The sequence below is a fragment of the Pezoporus wallicus genome, unplaced genomic scaffold (genome assembly GCF_028554395.1).
Source record: "Pezoporus wallicus isolate ANWC-B61680 ecotype Strahan unplaced genomic scaffold, APGP_CSIRO_Pwel_v1 contig_8341, whole genome shotgun sequence".
Classification (NCBI taxonomy): Eukaryota; Metazoa; Chordata; class Aves; order Psittaciformes; family Psittacidae; genus Pezoporus; species Pezoporus wallicus.
In genome coordinates this window covers 1096926-1115694 of record NW_026638083.1, presented here as the reverse complement: position 1 = coordinate 1115694, position 18769 = coordinate 1096926, and the positions used below count along the sequence as shown (strand labels likewise).

General features: G+C 51.5%; 1 protein-coding gene and 1 long non-coding RNA gene across 3 annotated transcripts; one reads left to right on the top strand and one right to left on the bottom strand.

Moving 5' to 3' along the window:
- The first annotated feature begins 36 nt into the window (after window positions 1-36).
- MRRF (mitochondrial ribosome recycling factor) lies at window positions 37-12588 on the top strand. The gene is made up of 7 exons (XM_057409035.1): window positions 37-104; window positions 815-1014; window positions 1447-1602; window positions 2829-2947; window positions 4920-5011; window positions 10612-10771; window positions 12268-12588. Exons 2-7 carry the CDS (start codon window positions 840-842, stop codon window positions 12343-12345), a joined length of 780 nt encoding a protein of 259 aa, XP_057265018.1. The 5' UTR covers window positions 37-104; window positions 815-839; the 3' UTR covers window positions 12346-12588.
- LOC130598999 (uncharacterized) lies at window positions 1853-16915 on the bottom strand. Of its 2 annotated transcripts, none has more exons than XR_008972129.1 (3): window positions 14375-16915; window positions 7960-8068; window positions 1853-3012 (listed from the first exon to the last, which is right to left on the bottom strand). It is a non-coding gene; the product is annotated as an uncharacterized LOC130598999 (long non-coding RNA). The 2 variants fall into 2 exon arrangements; XR_008972130.1 differs by lacking the exon at window positions 14375-16915 and adding an exon at window positions 9942-10614.
- Between the last annotated feature and the right edge of the window lie 1854 nt (window positions 16916-18769).

The window sequence follows — 18769 nt, the reverse complement described above, 5'->3', positions numbered from 1 at the left end:
GCTCTCGCCTAGGCCTCGCCTCGCCCCGCCCTTGGCGACGACTTGTGACGTACGGACGCGGCGCGGGCCGATGACGCTGATGGAACGCAAGGGGCCGCGGGACGGTGAGCGAGCCTGCGGGCGGCCACGCTCCCCCCTCCTGTCCCGGTCCCGGTCCCGGTCCCGCTCCCCGGCCCCGGTGCACGGCGGGAGGGGCGGGGCTCGGGCCGGTGTCCGCGGGGCACCGGGGGGAGCGCGCGGGAGGGGCGGGGTCGGTGCGCCCCGAGGAGAGGGAGGCAGAGGGGGCGGGGCGAGGTGGGCGGAGCCTGCGCACACGTGCCCCGCGGTGAGCGGGGCCGGGGGACGAGGCGCAGCGGTTCCCCCCGGGGCCGGCCTCGGAGCGGCGGGGAGCAGGGAAGGGCCGGTCCGGTCCCTCCCGCAGCCGGCAGTGGTGGTGCCCTGGCTCCCGCACCCATCGCGGCCTTGCGTGGCAGGGACTGGGTTTAACGTTTGGTTCTGCAGCTCCGAATAAAGCTGTGGGAGCTCAGCGGGGTTTGGGGCCGCAGGCCACGTGTGGCAGCAATTAACGGTTCTGTGCAGCTGATGTGTGGATACCAGCTCCCCTGATGTGCTGTTCCTGCTTAACAGAGCCTGTGCCACAGGCCCCTCTGGACGGCTGTGCAGATGCATTCCCATGCAGCCCCTTCCACTGAATTTGCCCGCTGGTCACTGCAGAGCACCCATAGGGCTCAGCTCCCACCTCACACTGATAGGTACAACTGAGACCTGAATCCATTTCTTAGCACTTGGACCACCTGCCTCTTCTCTTTTCCAGGTGGGTTAGAGAGACGCTGTAGACGATGGCCATGGCACTAAGATGCTTCTGGCATCTGCCTTCCCTGCTTTATCGCTCCTCATTCGCAGTGAGATGGGGGCTGCCACAGGCTCCCACGGGCTGCCCGTCCTTGCTCCTGGATGGCTGCAGGCAGTGTGTCCATCAGGTGCTGCTGACCAGACAGCTAGCTACCAAGAAAGGTAATGGGTTTCCTACTGTTTGCAGCCCCTCAGTATGTTGGCAGAATTTCCTTTCCTGTCCCCTTTATCTCATGTACAAGTATTGATCTGACTTAGGCAGAACGCAGCTCTGGAGGAGCTGGTTTGCCTCATGGTGTTGCAGTGCATGGGAAATGTTGGCCCTTCCCCTGGGAGAGCTGCTGCTGCTGCTGTGCTGGGGCAGCGGATATCAATCATCACAGTCCAGGCTGAAGTCAGTTCACACAGTGTAACCAACAGATACATTTTGTGCTTAAGTGCTGGGCTATTTACTCATTAAAAAACATGGTTATTTTGGTTTATCTTGGACTCAGTTTTGATTCTAACAGGGAGTTGGTTAATGTCTTCTTTCTGCTTTAAAATGCAGCCTAACTGTTGTCAGAAATAGAACCTAATTTTTTATATAATCTGCAGCTAAAGGTAAAGGGCAGAGTCAAGCCAAAGTGAATATCAGTGCTGCCCTAGTTGAGGATATTATCAATTTGGAGGAAACCAGTGAAGACATGCAGGCGGTGGTAGAAGCTCTGAAAGAAGACTTAAGCAGAAACCTCAGTGTTAGAACCTCACCAGGTTGGTAACCTTCTTGCATGATGCTCTATTGCCTGTAAAGACGGGTACCTTTCCTAGCAATGAAGAACTCTGATTTTTTCCAAATCTATTTTCTTTTGATTGAGTTATTCACTGGGCACCCAATTACTCCAACCTTGATGTCCCCCAGCTAAAGGCTTTCTTCACCTCAGCTTGACCAGGAAGAATCCATTTTTGTTAATAGCTTCCTGGAAATAGCTTTCCTAAGTGGGAGATGTCAAAAGTATCTAACTGAACCGTTTGCAGATGTGATGAAGAAGCAGGTTGTCAGCTAATGGTGCAGTAGGGCAGGAAAAATCCAATTGCCATTAAATTAGCCTTTTGGAAACTGCCATCAGGCTGGTGTCTGGCATATACAAACTTCTTTTTGCTGTGCATCTTTGTGTTTAGTGACCTTCACAAGCCTTGTTCATTTAATGAAGTTTGTGTTTTAGGAAGAAACGTGAATATATTTGACTAAGCTACAGTTACTATAACACTCTGAACTATTTGTAAGTAGTATCAAGTTTCAAGGATAAAACTTAACATTAAACAATGACCAAGCTTGAATCATTCACCACCCCAGCTCTGGCAGGGGAACATCAGTCTTTAATGGAGTTGGAAAGCATAGCTCAGGCTCTTAACTATTTATTTTAACCATAGGTATGTTTTTTAATTGCATTGATAAAGTACCTCTTGTCCCCTGTGCCTTTTGGCCTGTTAACATTTTGCAGCAGAAACTAGAGAGCAGATTAAGAGTAGCTCAGGGAGAAACCGAATACTTTAAATTAGGCCGTGTACAACACCCCCTCTTGGGACTTGGAGGGGGGGAAAAAGTGAGGGGTTGAAGAGAACACTGCTACATTAAAGACATTACTCTTGATTTGTAGAGCAACAGTTTGATTTTCTTTATCTCTAGGAATTAAAAAATAACGATTTCCTTTTAATTCTTAACAATCCTGCTTAGTTTTCCTATTTAGTAACAAAAACAAACACGAGTTTTGTTTCTATGTTTTTGTGCTTTACAGCAGCGTTGAAGTACTTAGGTTGCAAATACCACCGGGGATGCAGGAACACAAACAGCATCTGAAGTCTGAATAAACATGGGTTATTTTCCCTTTGTAACATCTATATTTTGCATAGCACAAGGGAAGTGGGACACAGTGCACGCATTTTCCTTCAGCTTTGCTGTATCACACTGAAACCCCCCTGTGTTTGGTTCTTTTGAGGGGCCCTTGATCACATCACCGTGGTGACAAAAGATGGGAAGTTTCCGCTGAACCAGCTGGGGCAGATCTCCCTGAAGTCACCGCAGCTCATTGTAGTGAACATGGCCAGTTTTCCAGAGGTAAGGACACCTCACCGAAGGCATTGCAAGGGGAGATCATTACCACGGGAACAAACAGGTTGATGCTGAACATCCCCTGCAGAGACTCGCACGGAGTGCTGGGCAGCCGTGCAGATAGGAGCAGTAAGAGCACAAGGTTAGCTATTCATCCCGCTCCAGGTCTGGAGCTTTGCCAAAGCTTATCTCTATTTATTTTCCAAAGGCTTTCCCCAATTAATTAAGTCAGCAAAGTCTCAGAGGAGGTCAGTGTAAAGCACTTGATGCCTAAGTGTTTCTTAAAGTGCATCCAGCATGTATAATGGCTTTGAAGAAGGGAGGCTCCTCATCAGCGAGTGCACCGAGGTCCCTTGGAGTGCCAGAGCGGAGAGAGCCAGGGAAGTCACTCCATGACTATAGCCCATGTCCAAGCAGGAGTTCAGGCTGAGAAGTGGGCATGTGAGACATTAAATAGCCCGCTGTATAGCATTGCCTGCGTTGGCTGTCTAAGCCAAAGGGCAATTTTTCATTGAAACTAGAGTAGAACTGCTTCTCTCAATGCAGTTAGTTTATACCATAACTGTTCCATGGATAGATTGAACTCTTTAAAACCATTACAGATAATTTACTTGATGTCATTATTTACAGCATATTGTCAGTACTTCATGGCATTGAAAAGCAAATAAAAATGCCTGAAGAGTCTGGAAAAGAAAATAATCACAGAAAAGGACTTTCAGGGCCAAATTCTGTTTGCCTGGGAGTTATAAAACCAAACAAGACTGTTTTTAAAGCCTGGCTGTTTATTCCATGGGCTGCAAGTTGATGGAGCAATGTTGCAGTATTTTCCCCTTCCTCTATCTCCTCCAATCTGTATGTTAAACAACACAGCTTTTACTGAGCATTTCCTTCCTACAGAGCAAGCACTGTCCATAGAATAACACATTTACATTCCTAATGTGCTGAGATCATCTTGGTTACGTTTTCTCTGCCCTTGTTGTGTTCTATAGGACAGCAGTTAGGTCTTACAGAACACTAGCATTCATTCCGTTCAGTGATGGCACGCGTCGGAGACCTAAGCAGATATGCCAAGCTTAACTTTCTGCCTCAGTTGACAAAAGCTGAACTGATAAATACATAATAACCCTAAATACAGTCTCCTGCAGCAGCTTGGAGCCAAAGTGAATGATGGGAAGGAGTATCAGAAATAGCAATGTGCCTTGTAGGAAATACCACATGAATACAGACTCGCTCGGTGTTGTTACTGACAATGTCAAGAACGAAGCGACCTGGCAGAGCGCTCCTCCTGGCAAGGCTCTGATTTAACCATTCAGCCTGTCGCTCTGTAAAGGTACACCAGGGCCCTGGGATGGGGAAGGAAGCCTCTTAATCACTTTGCAGCTACCCCATTGCAGCACCCCCTGTTTTGAGCAGAGCAGAGTAGCCAACCAGTGGTGGTAGAGTTTGGAGAAGTTAATCCCAAGTAATAAGCTGCGAGATAAACATAGAGCTGGGCACAGGCACTGTTTCTCAGCCAACTGCTGCTGGCCTGATGTGATGCGGTCAGGCTGTAGTGCCGAAGTGGTTAAGTTGCTGTGTGATTTCTAGTGGGAAACATTCAACTGGAATTTCTAAACGCTCAGAATCTTTCATCTCCTTCTCCACAGTCAGGCGATGTCTTGGGATTTTATTGCGGTTTCACTCTGCGTTGCCTCAAACCAGTCAAATAGTTTCAAAGAAGCCAAACAGTTTTCTTTTGTTGTTGCTTCCCTTCCCCTCTTCCCCCCTTTGTGCCCCCCTGCCCCGATACCGAGCGCAGCCATAGTTTCCCATTCGGTTTGATCAAAGCTCTCCGCACCAATGTAACTTCCTGATCTTACTGGTAACAGAAGTAAATGTTTCCATGTTCCATGGAGATGGATTGCCAACTATTGACAGAGTTCTGGCATATGGGAGTGATTATTTCCTAATTCCCTTTACCTTTTGATCTGTTTTACAGAGCACAGCTGCAGCTACGAAGGCTATAAGGGAGAGCGGCATGAACCTGAACCCAGAAGTGGATGGGACAATAATCCGGGTGCCAGTTCCTAAGTGAGTATTGATGGCTGCCCAAGTTCATCATCGTGCAAGATAACACAGTGGCTTGCAGTGAGTGCCCTTCAGAGGGGAAGCATGCATGACTGCTGTAATGTCATGATGCAGCTGCTTTCCAAGTAGCTGTATTTCAGGTTCAGAAAAAAATCTGAGCCCCTAAAAAATGGCTGGAGGAAGCTCTTCCAAGTGTCTGAGCTCTAAGTCATCACATTTTGGCATCTAATGGTTGGTCTTATTGTTCTTTATCTTCCCCCTGCAGAGGAGACTTGGTCCTAGCTGGCTGCAGCGCTTTCCAAGAGACAGCCAAAGGCTTTTGAAGCTGTATTGCTTCAAGTCAGGGGCTGATTCTTTGCTGCCCTGCTGTAAATTCTTTGAATTGCACCAGCATAGAGTAGCAGCAGCACTGGTGTGAACCAGCAGTCTTAGGGGCGAGTAGCACCTTGCTGCAGAAAACACTAAAATGTGGTGATGAAAGAAAGGAGGAGGAAATTTATAGCTTTGACTAAGGAATCCAGTCCCTCTTCTCATGTAATACACATTGTGTAGCTGATGGCTGTGTGGAAGTTTTGGAACAGACCTGCTAGAAAAGCAGGCTGCTCCTGGCTGAGGCTTGAGCATCGCTTCCCTCACCCATCACAGGAGTATCCCAGCCCTTGGACAAAGCAGAAGGTGCTACTGCATCAGTGCTTCAGTTTGGATCAAGAGAGCGCTTTTGAAGCAATCCTGATGATCCCTGCTTAGTGTGCTTTGGGCTGCAGCACGCTGGGGGCTCCCCCTGTGAATGGGATTCCTTTCACATGAGGTACCTCATCATACTAGAGAGGTACCTTCTGGGAGCTCAGCGAGTGCTCCCCCACTGCACACATGTGTTTGGTCCCTGGGACCAGGCTGGACCTCCCAGCAGCGATGCTCCTACTGCTGCACAACTGGCCTGTATAGACAGAGTGTGTGAGATGGGCAGGACTGGGTGTTGCAAGGATAATTCATGGGTTCCTGTGGCTGCTTAAACCCTGCAGCCATCTAAATGCCCTGGCTGGGTGTACATGGCCTCACACCCTGGGGTTACACAGTGCTGGACCCACAAAGGGTGAAGACAGCTCCCTACACTGCCTGGGCATGCAAACCCCTTGCACGTGCGCTGTGTTTTACAATCAGGTGACTTCTCAGTCAGGATGAGCCAAGTATTCCTCGTGCTTTACATCTACTTTTAAAATTCTATGGAATGTTTTTTTCCCTAGCATTTTGATCGGAGAAGTGTAATTGCAGCTTTCCATTGCTGTTGGTGAGAGGGAATGACATTATCATTCTATTTGCTGATTTTCTTTTCCCCGTGCTCCCTGCCCTTCCCCCATTCCTCAGGAGAGGAGGAGGAGGAGGGCACCATTATCTTCATAATTGCTGAGGCTCCCGGGTTGCTGCACAGTGGTTTGATTGTTAATGGGCACTTGGGTCATCCTTGAATAGGAATTGCAGGGGAGGAAACTCCAAAACTGAAAATCCCAATCTTTAAAAAGATATTGGTTTTTAAACAAATCTGTCACCGTCTTTTGCGGTGCTGCAGAGCTAAAATGAGTCTTCTCTCTCCAGGGAGGATGTGCCTGGTGTGCTCCCCTGTTCCTCTGGTGTGTAACGGGTGCAGGTCCTGGCCCCTTTCTCCCTGGCTGGTTGGCAGCCCAGTGAGCCCTACGTTAAATAGGTTTATAGCCTGGGAGCTGTGCCCTACAGGTCTGCCTCTGCCATCCCGTTTGCTCTTTAGTACCATGACTGGGTCTGTCAGAGTTTCAACCACTTACCAAAAGACCCTCTCAACCTTAAAACCTTCTAATGCACAGGGAGGGTGGAAATAGTCAAATTCTATTAGCGGCCTCTCTTTAATACTGTATCCCTGAATGGCTGTCTTAAATTATCTAAGTTTTTCATTTTCCCAGCCCTTCTTTACAAAATACACAAGACAAATGCAGAGAGGTTGCCCAAATGATGGCAGGTGTGAAAAATGAGGAAGCAGATCAGAAAAGAAGAGACAATAGAGATAAGGTTGTTTCTACAGAAATCTGTTCTTTCACGAGGGAAGGCACAGTAAAAGTAATATCAAAGCTGACCTGTTACTAAAGACACTTTTTAGCCTGCTCTATCAGCCGGACACGTGTCGTTGTGCCTTATGCAGATCCAGCTTCAGCGCTTGCGCCTGTTTCAGCTGAGTATTTGAAGATGGAGTTTACTTTTCAGTATTTATTCTAGGAGTTTAGCTTTTGCATTGCAGTTGTAGCAGAAAAAATACACTCGTTCCGCTGGTGTTTACTTCTGCTGCCTGCTCGGATCCCCTCTGCTCCCTAAGGCATTCTCCTGTTTGTGTTGCTAGCACCGCACAGGCAATATTTATTTGTGTAAAAAGTATTCTCTGAGGGTTTTAAAAGGGGAAAAAAAAAAAAAAGAAGAGAAAGAAAAGCAGCCATGGGAACATTCGTATTGGTTGATCTCTTGGCCGAATTTGACCTGACCTTGTGTCTTTTCTGGTGGTGCCTCATTTTTAGATTCATCTTTTTTGGACCCATTGTGTTACGCTGGATATTGTTTGTAAATCAGTCATATTTTTACACATGCTTTACTGAAAGCCAGATGACTCTTTTGAAAGTTTAATGACTCATTGTGAGCGTTTTTCTTTTCCCTTTGCCCTTTAAGAAATATGCAAAGATACCTACGACAGGGAGACAGGACTCCAAGAAACCCTCTCCTTTGAAAGAGCCCAAAGCTGTTTCTGCGCTGCGTTACTCTGGATCGCTCATCATCAGAAGCCTCTTGCATGCTTTTTGTTGAGCAATATACGTTGCACCCTATGTTTATCTGCAATTATGCATGCAGAGTATTTAGTTAAGCCTACTTTCCTTTAACTGATCCCTCTCTTCACAGGAAATTCCTAGTGTTTGAGATACAGAAATTACTCTTACCGCAGAAGCGTCTTGCGTTGGAGACGTGACCCATGTTGTGCTCGCTGTGGGTCTGCTTCTGCTGTATGAGAGGAGCATCCAGGGGTTGCAGTGCTTAAACCACTGGTCACTGGGGGAAGCAGAAAAAGAGATGTTACCCAAGGGGTTGTGTGCATTTCTGAACACCCTGGCATGTCAGGAACCAGCCTCCATCCTGATCCTGGCAAGGGCAGGATTGTCCCTGAGGGAATGGCAGGATTTGAGCCCACTGCTCCTTGCAGTGGGGAGAGCAGAAGGGTCAACAGACAGGGACCTTCTCCCTGTTCCCCACTTCTGGCACCCTTCCCCAGGTTCACTTTATGCTTTTGTTGGCTTTAAAGAGGGGGTAGGGACAATGGTTACTAGACAGAAAAGAAAACATATCTAAGAACAGCTTAAAAGTCCCAGATCTGGGGGCAGGATTAAACAACTGTCCTTAGAAACCATGGGCCTGGCTCGTGTTGATGGATTCCTTAACCAGAAACAGCATCTGCTTGAAAAAGTGTCCGTTTCTGGCATTGTTGGTAGCATTGCTGAGAATTTACACACAGTCTGGCTGGAACATAAAACCCGCTGAGAAACTCCACGGCACTGCGCAGTGATAAAAAGAAATTGGTGTTAATAAAGACAGACAAGGAGGCATGAAAGCTGTGACCCCGTGCCAAGAAGCATAGGAAATCTGGCAGCGCTGCATAAACAAAAACATTTCCTTAAAGGCTCTGCAGCCCCAAGCAGGCGAGTGATACCCTCGGCACAACTCGGAGTAACCGAGCGGGAGCAGGGAGGCGAATAGCTGTCGGCGAGCTGGGTCTCCCCAGCCCTGCTGCAGCCCAGCTTGCCTCGCCACCCAGCAGGAGATGGGAATTCCAGCTCCCTCCTCCCAAGTTTAGCAGCCAGGATTGACTCCCTACCCCCCTACAAAGCTGCCTGAGAACCTGACCTCACGCAGACCCCTGTTTGTGAGCCGGCTTTGCTGGTTCCGCATGCGCTGCGGGACCTCCGGCTGGGGAGATCGAACACGAGAAGCCCTGAAGGCATCGATGTTGGGATGCAGAGGAAACCACGAGTAACCCCACTCACTTTAATTGGGTGTTTGGTCCAGCTTGGAGCCTGTACTGACCAGAAGCTCTTGCCACGTGTGAAATCCACTGCCCATCTCCTCATGGAGCGGGATGGGCTGGGGGAGGACAGGGTGCCTGCAAGGCAAAGCTATGGATGCCAGGGCTGGGTCGCTGCTCTCTCTGTCAGCTTTCCCAGTGATTCCAAATCCCCGTTATTACTCATCACTTCTGGGAAGCCTATTCCCTCTTGCACCATGAAATGAAGATAAACTGGCACGAGGCCAGCGCCTCTGCAGACATCTGCTGCGAGCAACCTGGGAAGGTATCGGCATGTGCGTCACTCGCTGGGCTCAGCGCGAGCTTGGGAAGGGCTGAGGGTCCGACCGTGCCCCAGCAGCATCCCTGTAACACACCCCCATGCATGGGCAGAGCTGCTACTGCCCGGGGAGCCCTCGCCCCGCGCTTCCTGAGCCCCATGCAGGAAGAGCCCCGGCCTCAGTGTTTTGGTGACCCGGGGCTGCTGCAGCCGATCTCTAAATACTCCTGTGAGATGTTTATTTTGTAAGAGCTGCTGCAAGCAGACGGGCGCTCTCCTGCCCTCCAGCCTCGGGGGGAGCACAGGGGGTTCATACTCGAGGGGGTCTGGGAGCTCCAATAGCCACGATATTGATTATTATTGTTAAGCACTAGCAGTTGATGTTGACAGTGATGAGCTGGAGATGCTGGAGCGGTACCAGAGCTGAGGTGACGCCCCAGCCGTTCCCTGTGCCTTATTCAGATGGCCAGGCTCCCTCATCACCTTGGCTTGGGATAGCAATCTGAGGGTTTTATTGAGGCACCACAGCAGTAACTGGCCCCGTGTCAGGGGGAAAGTGGAGCTGAAGTTCTCCTGGGCTGCATTACCTGGGGTGAGCCATGTGTAGCATCATCCTCTTGTCAAAGCATTGTCTTGGTGGAAAAGCCTGGTCGTGATGAGCTGGACTAAGGCTGAGTGAAACATAAGCTCTGTAGCTTCCAGATACATAATTCAAGCTCTTTGGCTGCAGAGAGACAATACCAAGAGTTTCAGGAAGGGACAGAGGTTTCCTCCCAGCTTTGCAGGATTATGCTTTTCAGCTCCATCTCTCAGGTCTGGAGCTGGATTTTCCCCTCTTTCCCACAGATGCTTTGGCAGCAGAAAAAAGGAAACTCTGAACATTTCAGCATAAATTTCAAGCACTGCAGTGACAACTGTAAACCAAGTAAGATCCAGTCCAAGTCCATCAGCTTAGGGCTGTGCTGGGAACTTCCCATGCTAGGCTCAAGACTTGCTTCACTGGGGTGTGCTGCCTTGGTGGTGCTGTGCAGAGGTGGCTCAGGTGGACCCAAGCAGGGTGAAAATGTGCCCAGAGCTGTTAAATCCCTCTGCAGTACAGAGCTCTATGATTAACACAGGCAGCTTTTAGGTGTCCCTGTGCTGTGGCAGAGATGATCACTGCATTTACCCGAAGTCCTCTGCAGAAAACGAAGCTGGCTGTGCCACACGTGACACTGTTTTTCCTTTTGGTGTTCTTTTCCCCCTCCTTGCTGCTAGGGTAACCAGAGAGCACAGGGAGAGCCTGGCCAAGCTTGCCAAGCAGTCCACCAACAAGTCCAAAGAGGCGCTGAGAAAGGTGCGAAGCAAAAGCATCAACCAGATAAAGAAGAGCAAGAGCAAAGTGTCTGAAGATACCATCTGGCTGCTGGAAAAGCAGGTAATGCATTCTTTTCTTCTGCCACATCACGATGTCTCAGAGCTCCGGTGTGTTGGTGCCAGCCCTTTGCTGACAGATCTCCAGCACTGAGAACCCAGCTGGGGAATGGGTGGCCCGGGGCTGGATGTTTTGAGTCAGCACTGGCTGTTGTATTTGCTTTTTCTTTATGAGATTTGGGGCTTCAATCTCAAAGCCAGATTTATGATACTAACCATTGTAAACTGACACAGGGGGAAAAACTGTTCCCCAAAGCTTTCAGGCTTACAGGGGCTGTTGCACAAAGCAGCTGAACTCGGGGAGCAAAACGACCTACATCCATAGCTTTACCACCATTTACACAGGGCCTGGCCACTGCAAAACAGCTGGGGTTAATGAGGATTGCTCCAGTTTGTTATTAATGAAAAGGCTAGCGAGATTATCTCTGTTAGGAGTTTTTGGCTCCAATTCAGGAAAATACTTAAGCACATGCCTAATTCCCTAAGAGCAGATGTCACTAAAGTCAATTACTTGGGCATAAACTCAGGCGCAAGCCTAAGTGTTTTGCTGAATTGATGCCTCTGAAGGCAGGCCATTACTTTTTAGCTGTTTGTTTATTAACAGCTAAAGTTAGATACATTGCAAATGCTTTGGGACAGTTCTCTGTGTGCTCACAAAAATAAACATCGATATACAGAGCGTTTGTACAAGCAGGAAAAATGGCCATGCTATTGTAACCGAATCCTGTTGGGAAGCCGCTCTCCCAGAGCGGGCAGATGGTTTCTGCATTTGTGGAGGTATCGGCTCAAGTCTAGTTTTCGCTTGTACCCAAATGTTTCAGTGTGAGGAAAGGTCATCATCATGTAGAGAGTGCATCCTAATCAGTCCTGGAAAACTGGTGCATAACCCCCACCCCGATGTGCTCCAGCCCTTACCTGCGCTCACTCAAATAAGCACGTGCACATTTTGGTCCCGTTTCCATGCCTGCCACATCCATCCGGTGTTTCCAGAGTCCTGCTTCCTGGGCAGTGCTTCAGCAATCACCGTTTCGTTTATTTTCATAAGAAATAAACAGATCAGTTACTTGATGTGTGAATCCCTAGCACGTACCAGGGCTGCGCTCCTGCTGTTACCTGGTTGGTTCTAACAGTGGAGAGGCTGCAGGAGGTGACAAGGTAAACTCTCTCTTCTCTGGTGCCAACACCAGCAGGTCTCTAACTCTGCCTTCCCTAAAGTCCCTCTGTTAAACAAGGACCAAGTCACTTGTGAAGCTCAGCCAGGAGTTGGTGTGTGTCTCTTTTCAAAGCCTTTGACCCGTCCCTGTTCTCACTGTACAGATGCAACACTGGCACGGAATCACTGAGGGATGGTAGGAGCCCCCACTAAGAGCCAGTTATTGCCCCAGCACTATTTGGGTTTTACTAAGACTTTAGGCTTTGTTTGAGGAGGCGATCCCTTCCTTCGTTTCCCTTTAAACTCTCACCCAGCACACAACTCTGACTTGTACCATGTTGCCACAGATCCAGCAAATGGCAGACAGCGCTGCAGCGGAGATGGACAAGCTGCTGGCAGCAAAGACCAAGGAGCTGCTTGGATGAGCATCATCCAGATGGACACACTCCCCCCTCGAGTAAGGCTGGACTGCCACAAACCCCAGTGACCATCCTTGCCCAGAGCCATGGGCAGGGGCAGCTCTGCCAGACCTCCAGAGCAGCTCTGTGCTGGGGTCCCTCCACTTTGTGTTATCCTGGAGGGAGGGGGGATCTCTCCTCACTGGTCTTCATCCCGGTGGCAACAGAATTGGGTGAACCAAGATTAAAATAAAACAACAGGGAGGAAGAGTGGAGACTGCTGGAAAGGGCTCGCATGTGGGAGCCGGGGTACAGGAGGAGCAGCTGCCCTGCTCACCGTGTGCACCAGCCCATTTGAATCCCAGCACCTCACAGAAGCCAGGACCACTGCAGGAGGAGCCTGTGCTCTCCTGTTGTGGACCTTGGCATTTGGTTTTTTGCTTAAAATAAAGTTAAGATGAGGTGCGGAGGAGCAGCCTTGGAAGAGGCAGCTCCTGGCTGGTTTGGCCCCTTGGGTTCATGCATCCCAAAGGATGTGTTTGCCCATTGCAGTGGCCAGCAGTCATCTGCAGCCTGGCTACTGGGAAGGCATGAGGAGCTTGGCACCAGCTGATGCAGGGTGGGCAGGGGAGACAGGCTTTGCATTCCCCATGGCTTTGTGGATAGAGAACCGAAACCAGTGCTGTCAGTGTTACCTAGACCAAGACCCAAAACCAACACAAGAACTTGCCAAAACCAGCATCTGCCACCCCTGACCAGTTACAGACCCCCCTGTGCCAGCCACTAGTACCATGTTTGAGGGGGTGGAAGAGGTAGAAGCAGAGCAGGTTTCTGAGCACATCGTGCTTCTCAACTCACGACCAGCAGGTCCTTGCCAGCAGCAGCAAACAGCACCTCATGGAGAGGAGGGAAGGTGGTGGCCAGCCCCATAGCCCTGCTCCCAAGGCATTTGGGTTCAAAGAGCACCAAGTGCTCTGCAGTCCTTAAATAAACAACTCCCAAACCCTTAGTTTGTGTGCAGTGGGGAGGGGGAGGAGGATGAAGGATTTGCTCTGCGAGGGCCCCACACATCAACAATTTCTCTCCTTTGTGTATTTTGGCCAAAGTGCTCACCATGATAAATGAAGGCAGGCAAATGGTGAGCCCAGGGCGCTTGCATGGCTCGGCAAATTGCTTTCAGCCCAAATCTGGATTCCTTTTGACATTTATCAACCAGGCTTTTTGTGCTGTTGCTGCAGCCTCAGCATCCAGCCTGGACCTGAAGGGTTTCCTGGTACCTGCCCTGGAGCAGCAGCTGCTGAGCTGGGTGTTTCTCTAAGCCAGGGCAGGTGGAGAAGCTGCTGCTGGTGCTGCCCATGGGGCTACCCCAGCCTCTTCCCATTCTCTTAAAGGTTTGAGGTGATGGCAATGGGATGACGGAGGGGTGGGATGGTGGATGCAGGCAGTGGAGCTGCAGAGTCACTGCACAGATGAATTTCCTAAGTATTCACTGCTACTCCTTACCCTTTACTCCACCTCACATAAATTAAAACCAAGCAGTAAGATGGCACCAGCACTGAGCTGGGGATGGAGCTGCCCATCCTCAGTGCAGCCATGCCCTATGCTTTTGGGATGTGCCAGGAGGGGACCTGGTGCTGGTCACACTGGCAAGGCAAAACTAGGTGCAAAACCAGCTTTTAAATGTGAAGAAAGGCAGAGACCTGTTCTCTGAGTGGCTGCAGCCAAGCACTGCATGCTGGAGGAGGGCTGGGGAGTCCACTCACCTGCATCCTCACCCCATACACTGTGCATCAACCAGGAGCAGCCACAGTGCCTGCAGATGCTGCTCTCACCCCAATACCAGCAATGCAGCACAAGCAGCACATGAGCCTGCAGAGCTGTGTGACCACAGCCCATCCTGCTCACTGTGGGACCTTGCACCACATGACCAGCATCTTCCATACACAGAGGACTGCAGCAGCACCCACAGCACACAGTGGGTGCTGGGAGACCACCCCCTGCCTGCCATGGGCCACTGTAACCCCCCCCCCCAGGGGAAGAGCAGACAGACACTCACTGTGACTGCAGCCGGCTGGCACACAGGGTGGCTCTGGACAGGTCCCACGTTCCCTTTGCTGCACAAATCACCTGCTGCTCCACACCAAGAGCTGCAGCACGAGGCCTGCCTGCTCCAAACACTTCCTCCATCAGCATCAGCAGGAACCTCTCACTTGGTTCCAGCCTGGATCACACCCAGAGCTGATAAGAAGCTGCAGCTGATGCTGTTGGCGGGTGGGAAGGAGTTCCAGCTGTGCTGAATAGCCCAGGAGGGAAAGGGACTGTGGGCCAGAAAATGGTTGGGCTGGTTGTAACATGGATTTGATGTCAGTGATGCTGCTTTGGCCACCAAATGGTTTGGCCTCAGCAGTTAAATGCCTCTGGATGGTGCAGGGCATGGCAGAGGGCCATGGCCAGACCCTACGGAGCTGTGCCCTGGGCTCTCCACACGCTGCCGTGCTCACCAGGAACACTTTTCCATCGGCACATGCAGATATGGGGCACCAGCAGGTCCCACATGGCAAGTGCTGCCATGGCCTCATGGGTTGGTGGTCCCCAAGGGGATCGCATCCCATCAAAAGCGGTACCCCTGTTCACATCCCCACTCATCACAGCCCAGGCAGAGACCCGCGTCCTTCCCAGGGCTGCCCAGGCATCCGCACTCAGCTCCACCAGGACACTTGGGTTTGTTCCGAGCAGCTGAACCGGGGCACATGCACCAAGGGGGTGGTGGCAGGGACCGGGGCGGACGGGGCCCAGCCTCCTGCCACCTCCCAGACCGAGCCCCGCGGCCATGTGGAAACGTGAAGCGGAGGCAAAAGGAAGGAAAAACTCCAAGGAAGCTGGAAGCTCTCGACATAGTTAAAAACCAACATCGCTCTTCAAAATAGATGTGATTGCGCTCCTTGTGAGTCATCGAGCAGAGACACCAAGATTGCTTTGTGCCAGGGACGAGCCCGGGCGCTGATTGTGTGCCGCCCGGATTTGTGTAAAACAGACCATGGATGGCATGTCAGAGTTTACAGCTCGCATACATTTTCAACAGTGAGCTTTGCAAAATGTATCAATGTAATCTCTGCCTCCTATATTCCGTGTTGATTAGACACGATTTCTGGCTGGATTTTCAGAAAGCTCAAGTGCTTTTTTAATCACTACAGAAGCTCATTATTGCTTTCCAGTGACTCTTATGTCCTTCACTTCTCCTTTCAGATTAGAGTCTATAGTCAGATGAATATTGGATGATTTCATTACATACAAATGCAATCAACAGTTTTGCATAAATTTCTCCTCTTTTCTTGAGTTTCAATTGACCTCAGCACCCGTGGAGGCAGGCGCAATACACATGTAAATGAGCTGGCGTTGCGGCAAAGGCACGGATGCGGAGAAACAAGATAAACTGTCAGATAATATTCAGGATTTTTAAGAGATCAAAAAATACTTCCTCGTTCAGCCCAGCCGTAAAAATGGCACCTTCAGCTGCCGGGGAATGTGCTTTTGTTTTGCTCAGTGTCTGGCTGTGGACAAAGGCCAGGAGTGGCACCAATGCTGAGCGAGAGGCTGGGCAGTGCCGGCAGCAGCAGCATGGGGATGGGAGCAGTGGGGACGGTGTCCATGGGGTGCAGGTGGTGATGGATCAGGGATCCTGCTGCAGAGGAGCCACTGGTGGGGTCTTGGAGACCATCACAGTGAGGAGCTGCCCATCACCAGAGCCTGCTGCAGAGCAGGGTTTGGCAGCTGTGGTACCCTATGGTGGGTACCACCACCCCTGGCTCCTGCTCTGGTGTGAGCATCTCAATGAGGGATGCTGAGTTTGGACCCCACCAGACCCCCATCTCCTCCTGGGTGGCCCCAAGCATCATCCCTGTGGCAGGGGCACCTGCCAGGGCTGGAGGCTGCCCTCCTCACACCGCACCGGCAGGGCACGGGGGAGCCGCATGTTCAGAATGTATTTAAGCTAACACTGCAAGTGAACAATCGGGGCTAATTTAAACAAACTATAATTAAACATAAAGGACTTCTTGGTAGGGAAGTCAGAGGAAAACTGTCAGCGGTTACTTTGGAAGCAAGGCCCTTACCCTTAAAAGAGCAATTTTTGTGCTAATGTGAGCAATCCAGCACTCCCACACTCGCCTTCGGGGGGCCGGTGGGGAAAGAAACTCTTGGGTTTCTTTTGATACCTTTATGTGCTAATCTTCTTAACAGATTTTTAATTAATGGGAGCAGGGCACTTTGCAGCCGTGAAATCCATCGCTGTAATTGCCTGGTGCATTAGTCCCATTAAGCACACAAATTACCTGTCTCCAGGCCGCCGGCCCCACCGGGGAGCTCCCCACGCTGGACACACCGAGCGGCCCCATTCTGAAACAATTTTGATAAAATAAACTCTCTAATCAGGTAAATAATTCCATAAGGGAAATTGCTGCCTTCCCGCAGCCCCCCTCCGGTGGGACCTGGCTACCTTCAGGGGAATGCAGCATGCCTCCAATTACAGGCAAACCTCCAGCTCGGAGACTGCCTGGGAGAAGCCCACGGCACACGGGACCCCCTCGAACCGCAGCGGACAAGGAATTAAGGCATTTAAGCTGTCAGCCAGAATCTGGCCCGGTCCCTGATTACCTGGGGGGACGTGCGGTGTATTTAGGTTCGTGTCCGTTGCAATTTCCTGGCCCCCAGCGTTGATCCCGAATGACTCGTGTCCGTGTCAGGTTCCTGCTCGGGGTCCCTCCGACACGTGGCCCCGGGCTCGGGGACACTGACCTTTGGGCAATTAAGGACATCCAGGCCAGTTGGAGAAGGGGAAGGATGGAGCTGCCCCTATGAGCCGTTGGGTGAGTGGAGCTGCCTGCACCCATTTCGTTGCGGCGCTCAGCATGGCTGTGCTGGCTGCTGTCGCCGCTCAGGATGGGTGCCTGCAGCCTAGGGTCCTTCCAAGCCTCATCCCTAGGTTTCCGTGGTACAATTCTGGACCTAAATGGGGTGAAGACTCCCACAGCTCCCTTTGCTCAGACCCTGAGATGGGGATGGACCCACGTACACAGTAGGACTCAGGGCACCCATGTGGTGTTACATGGTCATGCACAGCCCCAGCGTGCTTCCCACTGCTTGAAGTGGCTGTGCAGCGCCAGGGACTCTGGGATACCCTGGACCACGATGGCTCCAAACCAGTCAGGGCAGCTTCCCACCCTTAGTCCTACATCAGGGAGCAGGAAGGAGGGGTTCTTGCTGCACTGTGCTGTGAGCACATGTGATGGGGACACAGTGACACGCTGATGCTCAGTGCTGTGCACAACCCCCCATGGTGGGAACAGCCATGCAGTGAGGCTGCCCTCAAGCATCCCCTGAGCCGCTCAGGTGGGAGATCCCTGTGCTGGTCCCTGACCCCAGCATGAAGGAGCTCAAACCATGGGTGGCACAGGGCTGCTCTCCCCCTTGTCTGCCCCCATGGCACCTGGCACAGAGGGAGCAGAGGGTGATCCATGGGGCCATCGGAAGGTCGGAGCGCGGGAGCCGCCTCAGTGCACGGTGCTGGCGAGCGCGGGCAGGGAACCCTACACCGTGTGTAATTGGCATCAGATGCTCCCTGACCTGCTGCATCCACCGGGAAGCTGGAAGCATTTATTTGTCTGAGCCAGGGGCTCTATCTGCGTGCGGGAGGCGTTGGCGGTGGCGGGGGCCGGGCTCCCGAGCCTAATGAGTCTGAGCTGAAGATGATGAATATGATTGCTGAAAAGCGCCTTCCTGAGTCCTCCTTTCCTGGGGCTCAGGTTACCTGTTCCCAGACAGCCTGTCCAGCCCCGGCTTTTCAGCTCTGATTTGTAGCCCCTCAAACAGCGCCTGTCAGCTCCGCGTGCTGGAGGGAACGCGGGTCCTCTGCTGCCGTGGAGCTGGGCAAGGGGCCATCAGGGAGAGATTTGCTCCCTGGGCTGCACCAATGCTGCCCTGCTTGGCCCTGTACCCCCAGAGCACCCCTGAGCCCAGCACAGGGTGACCAGATCAGTGCGATGCTCTATGTGGGGTCTCTGGGCCGTTGTGTGGATTGAACCTCCTGTGGTTCTCAGGGACCTTCCCCACCGGTCATCTCAGAACCTTAAGGTAGAAAAACAGGGGTTTTGGCTTCTCTGTTCTCTGCCCAGCCCCTGCAGCCGACAGTCAAGTGTACACACGCTGAGCTACATCCCACCCAAGGAGCCTCTCAGGGATGCAAAGGATGGGTCATGCCAGGGGATGCTCCGTGAGCCATGCAGATGCCCCGGGATCAGGGGTTCACACTCCTGGACTGGGAGCCATGGGGGTGCCCCTGTCCCGCTGCCCCAAAGCTCCCCTCGACGGCTGCCACCTCACCCCATGGCTGTGGGGTCACAGCACAGGGTGCCCCCACAGCTCCAGCCCCCCTGGGAAGACGGGGGAAGGAGTT